Source organism: Jaculus jaculus, chromosome 3, assembly GCF_020740685.1.
Source record: "Jaculus jaculus isolate mJacJac1 chromosome 3, mJacJac1.mat.Y.cur, whole genome shotgun sequence".
In the NCBI taxonomy this organism is placed as follows: Eukaryota; Metazoa; Chordata; class Mammalia; order Rodentia; family Dipodidae; genus Jaculus; species Jaculus jaculus.
Window position 1 is genome coordinate 181,663,680 of NC_059104.1, and position 21,692 is coordinate 181,685,371.

At 41.7% G+C, this 21,692-nt stretch overlaps 1 protein-coding gene and 1 pseudogene across 3 annotated transcripts; both read right to left on the reverse strand.

Annotated features, from left to right (window-relative positions):
• Positions 1-1,945: 1,945 nt before the first annotated feature.
• Positions 1,946-4,882, reverse strand: LOC101613760 (annotated as a pseudogene).
• LOC101613486 (vitamin D 25-hydroxylase) lies at positions 4,555-16,201 on the reverse strand. Of its 3 annotated transcripts, XM_045145993.1 has the most exons (6): positions 15,977-16,100; positions 10,840-10,981; positions 8,127-8,279; positions 7,647-7,736; positions 6,448-6,777; positions 4,555-5,707 (listed from the first exon to the last, which is right to left on the reverse strand). In XM_045145993.1, the coding sequence occupies exons 2-6, from the start codon at positions 10,859-10,861 to the stop codon at positions 5,532-5,534; spliced, it is 771 nt and encodes a 256-aa protein (XP_045001928.1). In that variant the 5' UTR covers positions 10,862-10,981; positions 15,977-16,100; the 3' UTR covers positions 4,555-5,531. The 3 variants fall into 3 exon arrangements, with proteins under 3 accessions (XP_045001928.1, XP_045001926.1, XP_045001927.1); XM_045145991.1 differs by having other exon boundaries at positions 7,647-8,279; positions 15,977-16,201; XM_045145992.1 differs by lacking the exon at positions 15,977-16,100 and adding an exon at positions 15,062-15,252 and having other exon boundaries at positions 7,647-8,279.
• Between the last annotated feature and the right edge of the window lie 5,491 nt (positions 16,202-21,692).

Below are 21,692 nucleotides of genomic sequence, written 5' to 3' on the forward strand. Positions count from 1 at the left end.
TACTTGGAAATAGGAAAGCCTGCCTTGATGTCTCTGGTTTGGGTCTTTATGGGAACTTACTTGCCAGGGCTAAGCTGGCCAGTCCAGCCCCTACACCAGCTGCCCAGGAGTTCTGTGGAAAGAGAGAGAAGGAAGAATCAGAATCCCCTTCAGATGTTCCTGGCCTCTAGCAAGATGGAGGCTGCAGGAACATTCTCGGGAAAAAGATAAGGAAGAATCAGAGTCTCTGCTACAGGCTCAAGGGCATTTATCCCTTTTTCTAGGGAGCCCTGTTAACCCTAAACTGCCTCAACATGGTTGCTTAACAATTAACATACACTTTAATTAGTCATATAAAATAACCAATTAGATCAAGGAACAAAGAACTAAATATTTTAAAAGTAAAATATTTAAAGGGTAGTAACCTGAAAAAGAAGGTATTATGCTCTTGGTCTATATTCCTTCCCTGGATGGTCACCTGGATCACTTTCCAGTTAGTGGGGAGGAAGCACTGCTAAATTTATCAGTTCATGCAAATTAGCTCTGTATGCCCTGCAGATGAGGATGGAGATTTCTTTTTTGCCATCATTTCCTGGCCAGGGGCCAGGACCCTGCAGCCAGATACAATCTAGCCCCCTTAGCATAAGGGTTGCAACTTTCCACCAGCTGGTCCCCAGTGAGTGATTCTGTGAAGGTGAACACAAGTCCTTCCCATCTGAGTATGTTTGCCAGCAGAACACTAGGTTTCACAGCACTGTACTTCCTTGTAACCTGATCTGGCAGGGGTTGGAATGGGTGTTGCCTGGCCTCATTTTATGTAGTTGCATTTCTCTGCTCATCTATTCCTTGTGGTTTTTACCAGTCAGGTTATACATGGTGATGCTCCCAGTGCAGCAGCTTCGTGAAGTTCATTAACACAGACAACTGACCTGTAGGTTGCTGAGTTGAGCTCAGCCTGGCGGGGGGTGGCTGCTCACCCCAAGGCAGGTGCCTTATGATGGCGGGCAGTTCCAATCATGCTAGACTCTGTGCTACAAGTTTAGTGGTGATGCCACTTCTGTAGGCAATGTAAAGAAAGAAACATTTAAGGCTGGTCTGTAGGGTGCCAATGACTAGGCTATCGCTGGGGGCAGCAGCACCTAATCCAATCAACGGGGGAGTTTGCTGCTGTGTAGAACAAGTGAGTCGTGGAATTGGTGGGAACTGTTGGCAGCCCTTGTTCCGCTTCTCACCTGGGTATTCTCAGATATGGCTGCAATTTTTTTTTTTCTTTTTGAAGCAGAGTCTCACTCTAGGCCAGGTATCTATACAACATAACATCACATTTGTTTTCTGACTCAGTCCTTAGAACATTTTAATTTAAAAGGCAAGGGCTGGAGAGATGGATTAACAGTTAAGGCGCTTTGCCTGCAAATGCAAAGAACTCAGGTTTGATACTCCAGGACCCATGTAAGCCAGATGCACAAGGGAGTGTATGCATCTGGAGTTCTTTTGCAGTGACTAAAGGCCCTGATGCATCCGTTCTGTCTCCTCTCTCTCTCTGCTTATAAGTAATTTTTTTTTCAAGGTAGGGTCTCACTTTGGCCCAGGCTGACCTGGAATTAACTATGTAGTCTCAGGGTGGCCTTGAACTCACAGCGATCCTCCTACCTCTGCCTTCCGAGTCCTGGGATTGAAGGCATGCACCACCATGCCTGGCATAAGTATTTTTAAAAGGCAAGATAAACTAATTTCCATTTATTAATTTGACTATATGTAGAAATTTCAATTCTTCATAATTTTTGGTCTTAAAAAAGTTTATTTCTTCTGATATTTAGGAAGGTTTATGTCTTTCTGTAGTCATCTTTATATATCTTTAGAAACATTAAAAAATTTATTTGAGAGAAAGAGGGTGACATTTAGAGCCCTTCACCAGAATCCCCTCAACTTGATCATAGTGGATTAATGATGTTCTTTGTGGACGTAGTTAGTTAATGACACCAGCTTGAACTATCTTTCTTTCTGCAACAAATCCCACTGAGTTATCTGGTCCACTTGACTGATGAAGAACCATTACACTGGTGTCATCCAGGGTAATATTCTATAAAAGATTGACCAATATGTCATGTTGAGGAGCTGCAAAAGCCTTGAGGCCCCCACAGAGTCACAAAACGTTGCAGGCTCAGCATTTGCCAGTGTGCTGATTAAGAATCACTGAGGCTAGAGAGATTGCTTAGTGGTTAATGCTTTTGCCTCTGAAGCCATAGGACCTAGGTTCGATTCCCTAGGACCCATGTAAGCCAGATGTACAAGGTGGCACATGTGTCTGGAGTTCATTTGCAGTAGTGGCTCGAGACCTTGGCATGCTCATTCTCTCTCAGCCTCTTTCTCTCTCAAATAAATAAATAAAAACAATACATACATATACATATATATATATTTATATTTTGAGGTAGTGCCTTGCTCTGGCCCAGGCTGACCTGGTATTCACTGTGTAGTCAGAGTGGCCTCGAACTCATGACGATCCTTCTACCTCTGCCTCCTGAGTGCTGCTGGGATTAAAGGCATGTACCACCATGCCTGGCTCTTAAAAATGTTTTTTAAATCATCGAGAATTCTACCTTGTCTCCTGCCTGTAGCTCAATGCTATCCTGAACTTCTTTCACATGGAAAAAAGAGTTTCTTGTTATCCCTTACTTCATAATTAATGAAGCTAAACTGAGCTTTCACACTCCATAGTGGCCCTACAAAGGGGCGTGATGTTGTAGGCCAGTTTGTACATTTTGGCCCAGGATACACAACTGGAACTTGACACTCTCCCCTTTGTGCATGCGATCCTTTTTGTTGGCCATCCCAACTATGCCCAATGGACACTCCTCGCCTTTCATACCCCCCTGCTGTATGATCTCAATCACTCCTTGGTACTCAATCTGTGTTGGATCAACACTCCTTAAGGGGCAAATGACTTTACCAGAGTAGATGGTAGGATCAGCTTCCTCAGTAATGCCATTCACTGAGTTAGTTTTGTTCACTTTTTCAGTGCTGACTTTATTACCTTTGCCTTTGGACAAGCTGTATTCAACCATTCCCCCCCCCCCCCCCGGCCCAAGTTCTAAGCTATCAACATCACCTGAGAACTCACTATAATGGAAAAAGATTTCCTTATCATGATTGGTTGTTTCAATAAATCCAAAATTATCTTTCAGAGTGACCACATAACCCAAGGGCATTTTGTAATCAGAATCATGGCCTAAAAGTCATACACAAGTTGCAATCTGCTATCCAGGTCTCTGCCACTAATACTAAATTCAACCATTTCTCCTATTTGAGTAGTATATCCTTCCACATCCTTGGCTTGAAAAACAAGTTTCACCCCACAGGCACTGTAAGCAATAGTGCTATTCTCTGCTTCCTTGTCCTTGTCTGTATTTGGGGCAGTGGTTTTAGAATGGGAAAAAGTGTCTTTTTTTTTCTAAAGTTCCCAGAAAATGGGAATGGAGTGGAATCATGCCTTTGGGAAGTTGTTTAAATCCTAATAGCATGATTTCTCTGGGCAGAGATCATATTAGAGCCATGATAAACTCTACTTTATCTGCAACATGGAGCTGGATCCCATGTAGAATTTCACTTAAGCGGGTGTTTTTAGAAAAAGGATGCTTTGAGCTACGTACTGGGCTGTGCTGCTTATGGTGTTGCTGGAGAGGGTGGGGGGCTGAGCTGTTGGGCATGGAGGTAACAGAACAGACTTTACCACCTGACACTGCTGCTTCAAGTTCAGATCAGGCAAAAAACAAACCTGGTAACCACCACCAAGACCAAAGGAAAGTACATGTAAGTTGAAGACACAACCCTTGATCTGAAACAAGAAGTTTGTGCCTGCTCAACAGCTTCGAAAGAGCGCTTCCCAACACTACCGTAGTCTTTTCTTCTCCAGTGCTCTATTGTGAGATTGCCTGGTACAGCAGCTGTATTTGTTATTAGCTCGGTAGATCATTTTCTCTTGCTTTTTTTTTTTTTTTTTGTAAATACTAGCAACTTTCATCCTTTGAAACGTGTGCTGAAAAAGAATCAGAAAATAGTACTGGAAGTACAATATTTGATTATCACTGAGAGATGAGCTTTGATCCAAACCCTCTCCACAGTAATGGACACAATGGGTATCCCAATGGTACTTCTGCAGCACTGCGAAAAACAGGGGTTACTGAAAAACTGTTAATCTCTTACGGATTTATTCAGTGTTCAGAATGTCAAGCCAGACTTTTCCTACATTGTTTACAATATAATGGCAACCTCCAGGACTTAAAAGTCAGAGATGATGTTGAGTTCAGAGATCATCTGAGCGGCAGACTGGGAAACTCACTGCTACTAAATTGGTGAAAATAAAGTCAGACATCCACCCAGAAGAATGAATGGATGGACAAGAAGTATTTTATCTGACTTATATTCCTGAAGATGTAGAAGGGAATGTGTAGCTGGAAACCAGAGGTAAAATAAACATTGTAATTAATAACAATAAATATACTGGTGCAATAAGTGCTTGGAACATGATGTTGTTTAACCAAAAAAAAAAAAAAAAACCCACCAAAAACAAGTTGGTAGTCTGTACCATGAAGGAGGTAATTTTATAAAGGAGATATTCTTTCACTACAGTGAATTTAAAGGCGACCTAGAGTTCACAAACAAGGACAGAAATGGCAAAGAAGTTGCAACCAATGTCAGACTTTTGCCTCAAGAACAGTCATTTTTGAAGATCTCAGCAATGAACATTTTGAAGTAGCTATAAGCAAAGTTATCCCCAAAGTCCCCAGTAAAAACCAGAATAACCCATTGCCAGGACGAATCAAAGTTGACCTTGTGATTCCTAAAGTTTACCTTTAGAGACAAAGACATGAAATGCAAGGTGACCCTGCAGGAAGGTGACCATGTTAGGTTTAATATCTCAACAGACTAGTGTAACAAATTGGAAAGAGCAACCAATATAGATGTTCTATCTAATGCATTTGAGTTTACTAATGAAGCCAGGAAAATGGATGTGATAGCTGCCGTGAGAGATGGTTTTGGTTTCATTAAGAGTGAGGATCAGGATGCTTGGATACTGTTATTTTTAGATCAGCACTAGCCCTTGGCAATGCTTAGAGATAGATACCTTTATAGATGAAATTCATTTATTTTTGTTTTAGTTTCTTCTTTAGTCCTGGACTGCATTACAGCTTATTAATTACAGGACCTAATGGGAAAGGGTTGGTATTTGGAAGCAAAGCTCCCTAGGACAAAAATCAGATGAGTTCAAAAGAAACGAGAGGAACGTTACACTATATAGTATATATAGTGTAGTATATATAGGTAGCTCTGTGCAGACTCTCCTTAGCATACACACCAACACCTGGCATTTGCAGGTTTCTGTTCTACCACAGAGAACTCCACTAGAAATAATAGAAGCTTGAAAAAATATCAACAAATCCTTGTTACTGGTCTAGTACTGGTTTTTTATAACAATACAAGTGTATTCATTTGGCTTTATAAACTGTGACTTTTGATTAATTAGGGCTATCCTCCAAAACATGCATGCACTTTCAACGTCTTTCAGCACAGATTAGGTAGGGCTGGGGCTGCAATGTCATGCCTAACCTGGGCTTCAGATTTGGAATAAGTCCATGTGGGAAATGCAAATGAAATCTCTGAAGCAATGTTGTAAAAAACAAAAACATTTCCATCCGAGCCAGATGTTCTCCAAGACAATGTCTTCTCCCTAAACAGAAAAGGTTGTATAGTAAACTCCAGCATTTACTAAAATCAATGATTAACATGTGAATACCACTCAGGAAGTCTATAATATAAAGTAGGTTACAGCATTAAAGGCATTTAATGAATGGAGTGTTTCATCTCTCAGAAGCCTAGTCCCTTCCTTCCCTGTGTTGGCCCCCGACTCTGACTTTGCTTGCACAGTGCAATAGAGCCTGAGATGAAGGCCTACTCTGGGGTGTGAAACTTTGTCATCAGATCCAAGGGAGACCCATTTCAAGTAAGTATATATCTCCTCAAGGACGAGCAACAGTGTCTAGTCCATCTTCCATAGCTGTGTCCTGCTTCACAGCTGAAGCAATGCTGCAGATGATGTGATAAACTGGAAAGCAAGAAGCCTAGATTCTAGTTTTTCTTTAAATTGCCATGGTTTTCCTTCCTCTGGATTTGATTATCAAAACACCTGTCACTGGCTTCTTGCTCTAAAAGTATGATTAACACAAAGTTCCATAAGCAAAAAAACAAGTTTCAGAATTAGAGATTTTCAGTAAGTTAGCCATGTAATTACATTAATGAAGGCTTATGTTGAACAGAAACTCTTACTTTAACCAGATCATTCTCTCCTGCAAAAATCAGTGTTACGTATTCACAGTTGCATTATTCTAGAGCAGGATACCTCAAATTAAGATGTCATACATGACATATCACTATAACTTTAAAGATATATGCCCATGCATGTTGTCTTACCCAGAGAAAAAGGAATCAAAGCTTCCTTCTTAGAAAAACATCCACTGCTGTCCAGAAATCGCTCAGGATAGAATATGTCTGGGTCCTTCCAGTATTTTTCATCAAAGTGTACCGAATAAAGGTTTGTGATTACTGTTGTGCCTTTAGGAATGGAATAACCACATACAAGAGCATCTTCAGAGGTTGCATGAAAAATTCCCAGTGGAACTATATTACAGAATCGTAAAACCTCATGCAAAACTGCTTCAGTATAAGGCATTCTGCACTTGTCATCCCAAGAAGGCTTCTTCCCAGAGCCCAAAGTGAAATCAATCTCCTTCTGCACTTGTCCTGTCAAAGAAAAGAGTGCTCCACTTATCATGAACCTCTTAAAATTATATGCAAACTAACTTCTCCTTGTAGCAGAACACGGGATAACTTACAATAAACCAGCAGAATATGGGTACATCTAGATTTGTATTGTTTACTATCTGTGAGGTAGGTGAATACACATTTTACATTGACAGTAGCCAACGACAGAGTGAAGCCAAGGAAAACAGTAAAAGGATTAAAACTTTAAATAACCCTACTATTAAGGTAACATCACTCTCAGCAAGGACGATAGTGAAGCATAGGACTTGAATGAAGAAAACCAGAGTTTATATCCATCTCTTCGAGCTCTGGGCAGCCTTTGTCCTTGTTTGCAAAGTATACATAAAAGATCTATCTACAAGATTTGTTTACAAAGAGTATTGCTATGTAGCCCAGGCTAGCCTTTAACTCACTATGTAGACTATCCTAGCCTTGAACTTGGGAATCCTCCTGTCTCAGTGTCCCAAATGCTAGGAGTACAGACATGTACTACCATGCCAGCCTTCAAATGGCTTTTGGTTTTCTTCTTTGTTTCTTTTTATTTTTTATTTTTATTTTTTGAGGTAGGGTCTCACTCTGGTCCAGGCTGACCTGGAATTAACCATGTAGTCTCAGGGTGGCCTCGAACTCATGGTGATCCTCCTATCTCTGCCTCCCAAGTGCTGGGATTGTTTCTTTACATGAATTGAGATACTAGGTTTGAAAGCTTTCTCTAACAATGAAGTCTATCTCTTCTTGGCCAGCATGCCCAGAGTTTCTAAAAACACATTATCCATGGCTAAAAACTCTGAAACGTGTGTGAGCTCTGCATGTGAGGACAGAACCAGAGCCATCCAAGCAGTCCTCACCTTGGATGTTAGGATACAGGGCCATGAAAAGACTTGCCCAGCGGAGCACATTGGTTGTAGTTTCAGTTCCAGCAATGATGAGTTCACCCACTGAAAAAATCAGATTTTCTTTGGAGAAAGTAGACAGAGGGTCATTTTTACCTTGATCCATCTCATCTAAATAAGCATCAACATAATGCCGAGGTAAATGAGGCTTTCTGTTGACTGAAGCTTTGTCAGCAAGTTTTGAGAGAAAATCATACACTATGGCTGCATTTCTAAACAGCTGTTGGTGTTTCCCGCAAGGCCAAATGCCAATCCACGGAAAGGCGTTATACAGGAAGACTGAGGCGCTTGCAGCCAGTTCCACATTCTCGCTAAATAACTCAATCATGTGCTGGAAATCAGTATCCTCGTAAGTGAACCGTTCTCCAAACAGGATAAGATTAGTTATGTTTGAAACAGCGTTTGTTATTAGTTGTCTGAAGTCAAAAGCTATACCTTTGTATGTTTCAATAGCATCCAGGAAAAAATTGACTTCTTCTAAGATTTTAGATTCAAAAGACTTTTGACCACATCCAAAATTGCGAAAACTGTTAACAGCCAATTTTCTGTGATCAGTCCACCCGCGGCCATATCTGGAATTGAGCAAACCTGAATAGAAAGTATTAAAAAAATGTTGTAAAATACATACTTCTCTATATTTAATAACTCAAAATGCTATGGAGTGAAAAAAAGTAAAAATTGGACAGTTAATGATTTTTCCCAATTATCTAAGTAATGACTGAGTATTTTGCTGCTCATTAGCCTCCGAATATTGTAACAGAGAAAGCCTGTCTTGTCCTTATATAAGTACTGGCAGAAAAGACCTGTAATTCTCCCACAAGAAACTGTCCAGTTTTATGTAATTCAACTTGGGTGATCTGGTCCCGGGTAAATTTATTACTCAACTTTTGTTACAGGCTAATTTACAAAAGACAAATGACTATGTTTTATGAACAAATTTTTATCTCAGATTAAACAAACACTCAGAAGTCATCCCTTTAATATTAGAAGTTTCTGCTTGAAAGACACTAGATCTTGCAATGAAATTTCACTCTGGTAAAGGGATATAATATCAAACAAGGTCACTATGACAGGGAATAGGGTAGCTTGAATAAACTGTCAATTCAGTAGAGATATTCATATTTTAAATGTGCAAACAAAAAAAAAGGAAAGTAATGAGCTCTAAACTTTTCTTATTCTTTTTTAGTTAATTCTTTTTGAGTCAGGGTTTCACTTTAGCTCAGGCTGGCCTATAACTCACTTTATATCCCAGGCTGACCTTGAACTCACAGTGATTCTCCTACCTTAGTCTCTCAAGTACTGGAATTAAGGACATGAACCACCACCTCTGGCTCAAGTTTCAAACTTCCTAATGTTGCTTGCCATAAAATTCTAGAATATATACAGTAGAACTGCTATTCTAAAGTAGCTACTATAGACAATTACCCCCTAATTATAAGGGAGGAAAATCCCATCATCTTCAGTGCATGTATTTACATACTATGTACTTTAGTTGGAATTTCATGCACCACTGAACATAGATGTACTTAGGAAAACTGTCACATTTTCTTGCATATGAGAGACACAACTAAAATTTACATTCTGACCACTTTGTGGAATTTCTTTTTAAATTGGGGCAAATGTCACATGCTACTGTAAGAGGCACATCTGAATGCTCAGCTTTAAATAAGGCACGTATAATTGCTCCCTTCAAGGCTCAGGAACACTGCAGAAGAGGAGGAAGGACGAATGTAAGAACCAGAGCAGAAATGCTTTGCAACGCTGTGTTCTGGGCCTGACATGGTTGTTGCATTCATGAGCTCATACAGCTTTTGTTAACTGCACAAGATTGGGTCCTTAGACATTCCATCATGGATAGTGGACAGGCTCGTGAAGTGTCTATGCTCCTTAAGGAATTACTGGTATTTAACAGTTGCTGGGGGGAGGCATTTTCTTCAGTGGTATAGCCACTGGTCAGCTGCCCATACTGCAATAAATAAACCCCTACCTATGTTTATACAAGCAACCCTGATTAAATTCAGTAAGTCACACACACAAAAAGCATCCAAGTAGTAGTGGGCCTAGTTGGAAAGGGACAAGAGAAGGTAATGGGAGGTGAATATAATCAAATACATTATATAAAAATTGTCAAGAAATAGTTTTAAAAATTAACTGTTTGTAGTCCACAGTGCAGCCACCTTATATTTCCATAGTTTATTCTTGTTTTCCACATTCCAAGATGTAGATTCATTCAACAGTATTCATTCAAAATGTGCTGAGAGGACACCTATGTTCTAGGTGGTATTCTACAGTGTCAGAGAGATTTTTCAGTGATCAAAAGACCAGGATTCCTATTAATATGGCATTACCAGGTGCTGGGAATTGAATGCTGGTTAGGCCTTCTTGCTTTCAAGGCAAGCACTTTAGCGTAGGCCCCATCTCTATTAAAATTCTTTACTATTAAAACCACTGTGTCTGATTTCAGCATTCTGCTTTAGGCTTTCTTTGTTCTTTCTTCTTACTGATTTTGTATGTGGCATCATCCAACACTGATCAACACTGAGCTATACATAAGCTTCTCCTTTAAATAAATCCCACAATACTCCATTTACATAGCACAGTGATGGCTAGTTAAGAACTCCTACAGCTTTTATAAGCTTATAAATAAAATGATAGTAAAAGTGTCACCAAATGCTCAATATTGGCATCAAAAAGAAATTTCTGATTTGTGTGTGTGTGTGCATAGGTCAATCATGAGTGTCAACTCTCAGAAATGTCAAGCACCTTTTGTTGAGGTATGGTCTCTCACTGGCCTGGAGTTTGCCAGTTTAAGATCAGCTGGCTGGCCAGTGAGCTCCTGGAACCCCATCTATACTTCCCCAACTCTGGCATTTGCTATTTAGGTTGTGAGGATTGAACTCAGGTTTTCATGCTTGTGACATAAACACTTTACAGACTATCTACTCTCCCTAATTACTTCAAAAATTCTACATCAGAATTGCAATAACATTAGCATTTAATGATTTAAAATATTATTGAATTCAGCCTAAAAGTTCCTCAAATACTAGATTCCATAAAATGCAAAAGAATATTCACAAAAAAATATTTACAACAAGGGATATGATTAAACTAGTTTAGTAAATCACTAAATAGTTGGAAATACACATACCTCCCATTTTTGTCATCTTCATGAATAAAGGCAGGCATGGTCTGTCTGCAAAAGTTTCATTTTGATGGACAAGGCATTCCTTTACTACATCATAGCCATTTAGAACCACAGCTGAAATTCCTCCAAGATCTAAACTGAAAATCTTTGAGAAGAAAAACAATAAAGAACAGAATGTACACAGTAATATAAACATGGAATCCACTTGTGCCAAACCTTCCCCCTGTTACCCATATTTGTTATTTCTCTGAAAATATAAAGATCTGTTATTCAGCAGGCAATGTTTAGGTAGGTGGTTCATTATACTATTACATGGCTGAAGCTGTAATCTTATAAAGGGAAGCAGGAGGAGCACTGGGTTCAGGAGCCCGGGTTCTATTTTAAAGTTTGCCCTAAACAGATTTAGGACACTAGGGAAAACAAGCTTCTTGGGCTTCAGTGTTGCCACAAGTATGCTTGATTTAGATAGTACCTTAGAATTCATACCACATGAAAATACTCAAGATGTAGGACTCCTTTTCTTTCCAAGATGAATGAATTATCATTATTATCTACCCATTATGATACCAGCCTTAGGAAGGAAGGAGGTTTGCAAAAGGCTTGAGAAACAACCATTTTTTTTTCCCCCCTGAGGTAGGGTCTCACTCTAGCCCAGTCTGACCTGAAATTCACTATGGAAGGGTCCATTATTAATGCTTACAAAATATTTGAATTATTCAACAGTTTTAGCACCTACTATAACTTAATTATGATGCTGACAAAGTTTTATACAGAAATACATGAAACATTTTCCTTGCCTTCTAGAAGTCAATCATGATCTTCAGGCCACCTCTCTTCCCTCAGACCAGCTGCTCTCTGTATTTTTCACTCTGAGTAAACACACACTCCATGCACCCTCCAAATAGTTCAGGTCCTGCTGTGAATGTGAAATGCTTCCCACAGGCCCCTATGTTTGGACACATGATCCTCAGCTGGAAGCACTGCTTTGGGAAATTATCGACCCTTTTGGAGGCGGGGCCTAACTGGAGGAAGTGGGTTCCCGGGAGTGTAGGGGGAAGAGGGGTGGGCAGTGCCAGGTTTAGTCTGGCCCTGTTTCCAACCCAACCCCTCTCCGTTTTCTGGTCAGCTCAGTGCAAGAGGCCACGGAAAGCTCCTGTCAACCAGACTGACCCACTCCAGCTCCCATGCCTTCCTTGCCACAATGGACCCTCTGTACTGTGAGCCAAAATATCAGATATTTGGTTAAAGTGATGATAAAGTAACACAGGCCCAAAACACTGCAATCATCCTTGTAGAATTATTTTCTCCTAAGCCCCATATTCAAGTGTTCTGCACTCACTTTGTTTCTTTCAGGTTATAAACAGGTCAAGTCTCTTATCACTTCTGTAGTTTGGAAATGTCCCCTAAAGGCCTATATGTGGCTTAGTCCTTAGCTTAGCACTATTGGGAAGTGGCAGAAACTTTAACAGGTAGGGTCTAATGGAAGCTTTTAAATTATTGGGCATGTCCTTGAGGGGAAGACTGGGACACTGGCCCTTCTTCACTCCTTTTTGCTTTCTGACTAACATGAGGTGAGCAGGTTCCTCAGTCACACACTCCTACCATAACTGCCTCACCACCTGCCCCAAACCAATGGACCCAATCCACCATGGACCAAACCTCCAAAATATAAACCAAAACACATCTTTCATCTTTTTAGTATTTCAGTATTTTGGCTTGCATAACCTCTATCTTGACAATCTAGTTCAAGCCACCAGCCCTTCTCCATTATGATATCACAACTTCCTTATTGGTCGACATGACATACTGCTGCTCATGGCCTTTGGACTTGCTTTTTCTTTCAGTCTGGAGTGCTCTTCTCCTGGAAGTTCCCTCCTCCATTTCTTCTCAAGTTTCTGTTCAGAAGCTGTCTTTACAAAGAGGCCTGCTCTGCTCTAACTAACCAATTAAAACTTTACTCTCTAGCATTTTCCATTTCCGTCACCCCAAGTTAGCTTCTGCCACAGCCTATGTTCTTCTAACATATTCTATAATTTACTTATCATATTTACACTGCCTTTCTTTTCCCTACTAAAATGTAAGTTGCCTAAGGGCAGAGACCTGTTTTGTTTGCTGCTGTATCTCTAACAGCTAGGAACTGACACATATGTTGAATTAATGAATTGTGGTGGGGACATACATTCAAGTAGATTATTAGTATATCATGAACCAAGTACTAATAACAAAAAATGTACAAAGTGTTCGTGATGAAAACTAATAGGTGACTGGCACTCTTTATAATCTTTGCTTGTCTATTATGTCTCCCTGACTGCCCTGCTATCCAGGCCATACCAAATCTTGAGGCACCAAATTTTCTGGGGCCTTTTTTGGTACACTATCTTTTTCTCTCCGCTTTGAACTACCATGACTTGTGCTAGGAACTCACATTTATTTAATATTACTTTGAACCGAAATATTCACATTCTCATCTTCTGCTTCCATGTTAAACTCTTTAGAAGCAGTGATTTTTTTTTTCATTTTTGAATCTTCCACAGAATCTTAGTGCATAAGTTCTCAATAAATATTTGCTGTAAAAATAAATTTAAAAAGTTGTCAATTCCTCTTGCACTAATGGGGAGGCATATTTTTATTGTCCATAAGTGTATCACCTGCAAAAGAACCTGATGAAATCACTCATAGTGGCCATGCTAGCCATGGAATGCTGCTCAAAATCTGCATCAAGATTACAATCACTGCATAAGGGCAAAAGTCCCTAATCTCCACAAAGAAAAGGAAATTTAAGGTGCAGTATATTTCTACTTAGACTGCTTTAAAATGGATGTGTCTTCAGCACTGCTACTTTCAAGAATTATCAAGTGTAGAATCCACAGTGCACAAAAGTTAGTATTACTTTAAAGTTCAAAAGTTCAGGTTTATCTTTTTTATTTTTTTACAGAAAAAAGTGGAGAAACATGATTCTATTTCCAAATAACCCTACAAACTACTTTCTAGGATCTTTCTGAAGCACTGAAGGCAACATTCTCTTTCTGCCTTCAAAAATGTATTTTAACAACTTATACTGATTTTTAGATTCTATCAGAATTGAGATTTTGGAAGATAATGGGAGATATTTGAGGGATTAAACAACTAGAATAAAGATCAAATACAGAATTAGCTTAGAGTTATTGTTTGATGGCTATTTATTTCAGTCTTACACAAACAGTGTTTACGCTTGGATGTATACATTCTTTTGATTTTTTTGAAATTATTATTATTTTTTTTAATTTTAGAGAGAGAATGAATTGGCACGCCAGGGCCTCAGCCACTAAAATTGAACTCCAGATGCTTGTGCCACCTAGTGGGCATGTGTGACCTTGCACCTGCCTCACTTTTTGTTTCTCTGGCTTACATGGGATCTGGAGAGTTGAATATGAGTCCTTAGGCTTCACAGTCAAGCACATTAACTGCTAAGCCACTTCTCCAGCCCCATTCTTCTGTTTTTTGTTCTTAAACTATTTTACTTATTTATTTTCAAGAAGAGAGAAAGAGAGAGGACAAAAAATGAGAATAAAAATAAAGGTGCACCAGGGCCTCCAACCATTGCAAATGAACTCTACATATATGTGATACTTAGTGCATCTGGCTTTACATGGGTACTGGGAATTGAACCCTGTTGTTAGACTTTGCAAACAAGTGCCTTAATCACTGAGCAATCTCTCCAGCTCTTTTCTCAGTTTTGCTTGTTTATCCTCTGTTGCCTTTGCAAGTACCAACACAAACCAGCCCTACTTGATTTGTTGTGAACAACCCTCACTGTAAAGAATGGCAAGGTTCTCTCAAACAGGGATACCAGAAACAAAATTAGTTAGCCACACCAAGTTCTTACCTATCTATTCAAATCTACCTATGGCAGTATATAGCACATTTATAATTTAATATGTAATATTACAATAACAGTTATCCATATGAATTATTATAGTAAAGAGAGTTCTTTTCAGCTCAAATCTGAAAATCTTAATTTCCTATTCTGTGGGAAATAATTTAAAATAACCAGTTTAAAAACACTTTTCTATTTGTAAGTATACTTTGTAAGTTTATACTGGACTGGTGTGCAGTTCATTGGTAGAACACTTGCTTAGCATATGCTAGGCCCTGGGATTAATCCCCAATACCACTAAATAATCTATTTTGTATACAGTCATCAAGAACATACACAATAACCAATAACATTTGACAAACAGCTTACTGGCAGGGGAAAGGCTGGGAGCACACACTTGGCATTTCGGAGGGTGTCCTTATTTTCAGTGGGAAGCAGGATTTCCAGGACACTGGCCCTAGCCAAAATTGCACCTGTTTTGCTTTCAATTCCATTTATGTGATTAGTTCTATGTAGCCATACGCCGAGTTCATGCCTGGTACTGGAGATTAAAATATTTAGAGGAGTAACAGTCTAGTAGCTTTCAGTTGTCATTATTCTAAATACCCAGATAAGGAAAGATTAGTGTTCAAAGAAATAAAGGCCAAATGTTAATTTCAGCGGTAATTCTTTTAAAAATTGACTTAAGTACCATCCTGCATACAATTTAGGGTTTATCCAATTAAGGATGTAAGCACTAAATTGAAATGCAATCACCAAGCAGACATATATATATATATATATATATATATATGATTTTTTCCTTCAAAGTTCTTAGCACAGCTTCTGGTCGTTAATCTCCTCTCCTACTAGACTGTTACTCCTGGCAGTCTGCAATTCTGTGCTGCACCACCCCTCCCGCCGCGGGGCAAAGGGCAAAAGCTGGAATCCGCGCGTCGCTGGGTAGCGGTGTGCAGTGAGCAGACGGTGGCAAGGGCACGCAGTGGGCAGCTGCGAGGCCCCTGGCCTGCGGGTGTGAACCTGCGCACAAGCCACCGTCGCGACACAAGCCACCCTCGCGATCCCAGGCCGCCGCCGCATCTCCCTCGGGGCCCGGAGGTCCACCTGCGCTCGCCACGCCTCTCGGAACGCCCCTCCCGCCCTCGGCGCCCCGTGGACGCGCCACCGGCCCCGCGGAGCCGGGACCTTCGGCCCGCACGGCGCAGGCGCGGAGGCGCGCCCGGAGGCGGGAAGCGCGGCCGGAAGTGGTCGGGCGCCGCGAGCAGCCGCGCGCTCCCGCCGTACCTCGCCGTAGACGCGGCTCTGCTGCCTCAGGTACACGTGCGGCAGCTCGGCGGAGGCGGCCAGCGCGCACAGGTTGCCGAGAACCGGCAGCCGCGGCGGCCCCGGCGGGAAGCCCGCAGGCCGCCTCTGCCTCAGGAGCTGGCGGACCACCAGCGCCAAGAGCAGCAGGGAGAGCGCGGCCCCGAGCGCCGCCGCGCACGCCTCGGCCCCCAGCCGCTCCCCCATCGGCCCGCGCCCGCCCGCCAGGCCGCCGGCCCGGCCGCGAAGCCCGGCGCTGGGTGCGCCACCCCCGCCGCCCTCTCATTGGCCCGAGCTCCCGAAGTCCCGCCCCCTGTTGCACGCCCATTGGCGGAGGCGCTGGGACTTTTGGCTCAGCTAAGGGGCTCAGAGTCCGCTTTGGGAAACCTTTGGATCTAGCGGGCCACCGAGCCCGCGGTGCCCTTTCCAGAGTGTTGACTCTAGGACGTTGACATGTCAGGCCAACCTCACTATCTTTTGCTTAAAAAATATTTTTTTTAATTTTAATTTTGAAGCCGGGCATGGTAGCGCACTAGGGAGGCAGAGGCAGGAGGATGGCTGTGAGTTTGAGGCCACCCTGAGACTACATAGTGAATTCTAGGTCAGCCTGAGCTGGAGTGAGACCCTACTTCGAAAAACCAAAATAAATGAATAAATTATTTTATTTCTTTGAAAGAGTGAGAGAAAGAGGCAGACACGCAAACACAGAAGAGGTGGGGGGGGGGTGTGAGAGCGTGAGAATGGGCACACCAGGGCTTCCAGCCAGTGCAGACGAACATGTGCCACCTTGTGCATCTGGCTTAAGTGGGGCCTGGGGAATCGAATGGAGGCCCTTTAGCTTTGCACGTAAACGCCTGAACTGCTAAGCCATCTCTAGCCCACACTATGTTTTCTTAAGATGCCTTTTTAGGCACCAGGACTATTTATAACCAGTTTTTACTGAAGACCCTGAAGAGTGGGTAGGTATTCAGCGTTGCAATCTTTAGCTGACTCTGATAATAGAGTGTCCTTTGGAGTACATCTAAAAAGAAAATAGCCTTACTGTATAGCCTCCTGCTCTACTCATCTGTGGTTTCTCATGCTGCGAGTGTGTCTGCAATGTGATTCTTTAAGAATTGGGATAACCTCAGGTTACCTCTGCACTGCAGTCTGGGCCTCCCAAACTGGTTACTTATTAGTAATCATAGAGACCTCTCTTATCTGCAGTTTCTCAGGAGATAGTATTTGTACAGCAGGTTTTCTGTCTCCTACCAAGGCTGAAGCAACTGATTTCATACTGCTAGTTCAGCCTCTACTCCTGCTTTTTTATTGGGCAATTTCTTGCAACACAGAATATACAGGTCTTGGGATTCCTAACAGCCGCCCACTAATCATAGGTTAGCAATAGCAAAAGTTTTTTTTTTTTTAAGTATTTTTATTTATTTATTTATTTGAGAGCGACAGACACAGAGAGAAAGACAGATAGAGGGGGAGAGAGAGAGTGAGCAGAGCTTCCAACCTCTGCAAACGAACTCCAGACGCGTGCGCCCCCTGGTGCATCTGGCTAATGTGGGACCTGGGGAACCAAGCCTCGAACCGGGGTCTTTAGGCTTCACAGGCAAGCGCTTAACCACTAAGCCATCTCTCCAGCCCAATAGCAAAAGTTTTATAGGTCTTATTGACTTATGTTTTATTCATAGAACAAATATTTATTGAATGCCTACTTTGTGCAGGTGTTCTAGACAAGTTGAAGATACATGGGTAGGTAAGAGCAACAAAATCTCTACAGGTCACAAGATTTCCACCCACAGAATATCCACCTTTTATCTATTACAGATGCTTGAGGTTGGTATGTTTAGATCCTTTAAATTTCTTATTGACCTTCTAATAGATTAGAAAAATAATGGTGAGAGATTATTGCTAAACTTAGTTTCCAATATCACAGAGTGGACGTTGAGGTTTCATGTGAGGAACAGTAATGCTGAGGCACCAGGACAGGGGGACTATTACCCACCAGATGCCTGAGGTCGGTCTTGCTTTTTCCTAACATTGTTTCAAGGCTGGCAGTATCTGGACTGGTCACAGCTGCCGTGCAGTACAGGTATTCAATTCAGGAGTGGTCCCTTTTTTATCTTTTCACAGAGGATTAATTTTGATTCCAAAAATGTCTTCAGTTTGCTTCAAGTCACGAACATTCCTTCACTGACGTTCTTGCCCTGCCACCTTAGTAGAGAGTTCAGAGTTACTCCCAATGCCACTCATCTGGTTGGCAGCACTGATACATATTCTCCGCTGACTCTTAGGGAATAAGAGGAGTAGTCAAGAGTGATTAAAACTCGGAACAGAGACCTTTTTCCTGTAGCCATTTATTATGTTCTCTGTGTCTCAGCAAAAGACAAATAGCTCACTGTGAGCCCCTCCCTTCATTCCTCCCCTAGCATCTGCATTTTGAATGACAGAGAATGATCAGTAATATCTGTCTGTGGCTTTTCATCACTATCAGGGTGCTTGGAAGTGGAGGATTTCACTTGTTCACTGTGCAGGATCCCTTCTTTCACATGAAAGGTAGAATGGGTATGTGGAGAAATAGAAATGTAGTATCTTCTCAAAGGCCTTTCCATTTCTGTGTGAGAGCCATTTGTTTGTTTGTTTTTGTTTTTGGAGCTAGGGTCTCGCTCTAGCTCAGGCTGACCTGGAATTTACTTGGTAGTCTCAGGGTGGCCTCGAACTCACAGTGCTCCTCCTACCTCTGCCTCCCGAGTGCTGGGATTAAAGGCATACACAACCATGCCTGCCCCCTACCCCCCTGTTTTTGTTTTTTATTCTTTGCCTTTGGGAGCTGCTGTGATTTGAATATACTTTGACCGCGAAAACTCATGCTGACAATGAAGCTCACTCCATGTGAGCAGCAGTGAGACTGTTTAGGAAGTTTAAGAGGTAATTAGATTAAGGAGTTATTCTCCTATAAAGGGATTAATGTGGTTATCTCAAGGTTGGTTAGTTATCCTGAAGATGGGTTAGTAACAAAAGTAAGTTTGGCTCTCTGTTGCTTCTTTCCTGGCCTTCTACTTTTGTTTTCTTTTTGTCACAGAGCAGCACTAAGCCCTCACCGGAAGCCACACACACGCTAACGCCATGCCCTTAGACCTGCAAAACTATGTGCTATAGAAATCGGCTTCCAGGGCTGGAGAGATGGCTTAGCGGTTAAGCGCTTGCCTGTGAAGCCTAAGGACCCCGGTTCGAGGCTCGGTTCCCCAGGTCCCACGTTAGCCAGATGCACAAGGGGGCGCACGCGTCTGGAGTTCGTTTGCAGAGGCTGGAAGCCCTGGCGCGCCCATTCTCTCTCTCTCTCCCTCTATCTGTCTTTCTCTCTGTGTCTGTCGCTCTCAAATAAATAAATTTAAAAAAAAAAAAAAGAAAGAAATCGGCTTCCAGGGCTGGAGAGATGGCTTAGCGGTTAAGCGCTTGCCTGTGAAGCCTAAGGACCCTGGTTCGAGGCTAGGTTCCCCAGGTCCCACGTTAGCCAGATGCACAAGGGGGTGCATGTGTCTGAAGTTCGTTTGTAGTGGCTCCTGGCCCAATCTCTCCCTTTCCCTCTCTCTCCCTCCTTCTCTGTCTGTCGCTCTCAAATATAAAAAAATAAACAATAAAATTAAAGAAAAAGAAATCTGCCCCCAGAGACAGAGGCCCTAGTTATACCACAGTGGGCACCAATAACCCTACTCAGGAGGACTCACAGGGAAATGGGTACCTGGGGATATAAGTTACATTACAACGTATGTAAAAATATGTATAAAATAAAAATGTAGAAGTTCTCTATTATGCCTTTTCTAGCCTGTTAACCAGAAGCCAATAATTGGCAGTCCAGAATTTCCCCTGGGAGGCAGTATCAGCTGAGGTGGGTGGTGTGGTTCTGACTGCTCCCCCCACAGTCCTCCCCTGGCACACAGTGATTCAGCCAGTACAAATTTGCCTCCTTTGCACATCCCATTGTGCATACTCCTCATGTTTTTCGTCAAAATAAAAGGAAGTGAGAAACAATTAAGCTAAGCCACAGTGGAGCCTAAGGCAAAAGAAAAAAAATCAATAATGTGGATCCTTATTAAAAATTTGATATCTTCTCCATCACAAATATTGCTTTCTGATCATAAAATGTTGTACTGAAATATTATCTTGATTACCAAACTTTTTGGTACTCCCTTAAATTTTGCACCCAGTCAGGTACAGTGGCACACGCCTTTAATCCCAACACTCAGAGGCAGAGGTAGGATGATCACAGTGAGTTCGAGGCCACCCTGAGACCTGAGACTACATAATGAATTCCAGGTCACCCTGGGCTAGAGTGAGACCCTACTTCTAAAAAAAAAAAAAAAGAATTTCACTCAAAGTGAACTCCTCATTTGCCTTAGCTGAGTCCTGGGTGGCAGGTTATACAAATCTTTTCATTGTGGTTTTTAGGGCCTGGCACTGAGGTAGGGCTGACAGACTAGTAGTCTCCAGATGGGATTCATTTTTTAAAATCCATGAATATCAGTTAGAGTGATATAAAACTCTTAATTTGAAGGCTTCTTACTCTAATGCTGTAAATTATTTTCATATTCTTTTTTTGTTTATTTTTATTTGTTTATTTGAGAGCGACGGACAGAGAGAGAAAGAGGCAGAGAGATAGAAAGAGGTGAGTGGGCATGCCAGGGCTTCCAGCCACTGCAAACGAACTCCAGATGCATGCGACCCCTTGTGCATCTGGTTAACATGGGTCCTGGGGAATTGAGTCTCGAACCATGGTCCTTAGGCTTCACAGGCAAGCGCTTAACTGCTAAGCCATCTCTCCAGCCCATATTTTCATATTCTTTTTTTTCACAAATAAACCAACTTTAATAGATATTATTTTGTATTTATATAGTGCCTTCTTCAAGAACCTTAAATGCTTGACAGACATTATCTCTAATCAATCCCCATAACAACTCTGTGAGGTAGGTATTACTCCCATCATACAAGATAGGGAGACTGAAGCACAGAGAGTGTATGTGACTTGCTAAGGTCACACAGTTAAGTTCACTTTAGAGCCAGGATTGAAGTGCCTTACTCTCCCAGCTCCCAGCCACATACCTCAGAGAATCTTTAATGAAAAGTCTTTAAACAAAGGAACAGGAGTAGTATGTTATGAAAATGAGGTATCTCTATTGCCATCAAGAAAAGAAAAAAAACCCTAAACTGATGGTTGAGGCCACAAAGCCCATGTGGTATTTCCTTCCTCCACCTTCCCTAGGCCTCCTGGCTCCTGTCTTCTAAAGTAAAATTCTCAAGACAGAAGCTGTGTGACTTAGAAATGGGACTTAATTTAGAATACTTTTAGTTACAATAATTCATGGAAATTTTTATGCCAATACACAAAATACGGGTGAGCTACCCAACAACTGTACATACAGTGATCGCCCCCCACCCCGAATCTGCCTCAGTTTAATCCCAGCCAACTGACTGTCTCACAGTGCTCTCTAGATGGACGATCGCTTAATTCCTATGACTGTTATTTTTCTTTTCTCACCCTTAATCCTATCAGCTTTTAAAGTATTCAAGTTTCTGAAAATTTAAAGCATTTTACTTAGATCCAACTGCACTGAGAAAAATGTAAATTTAGAGCTGGCACCCCATCATTCCTCTACTGTAAATCATACAACGAAACATGACATGGATGCGTAATCGCCATGGGACTCAACAC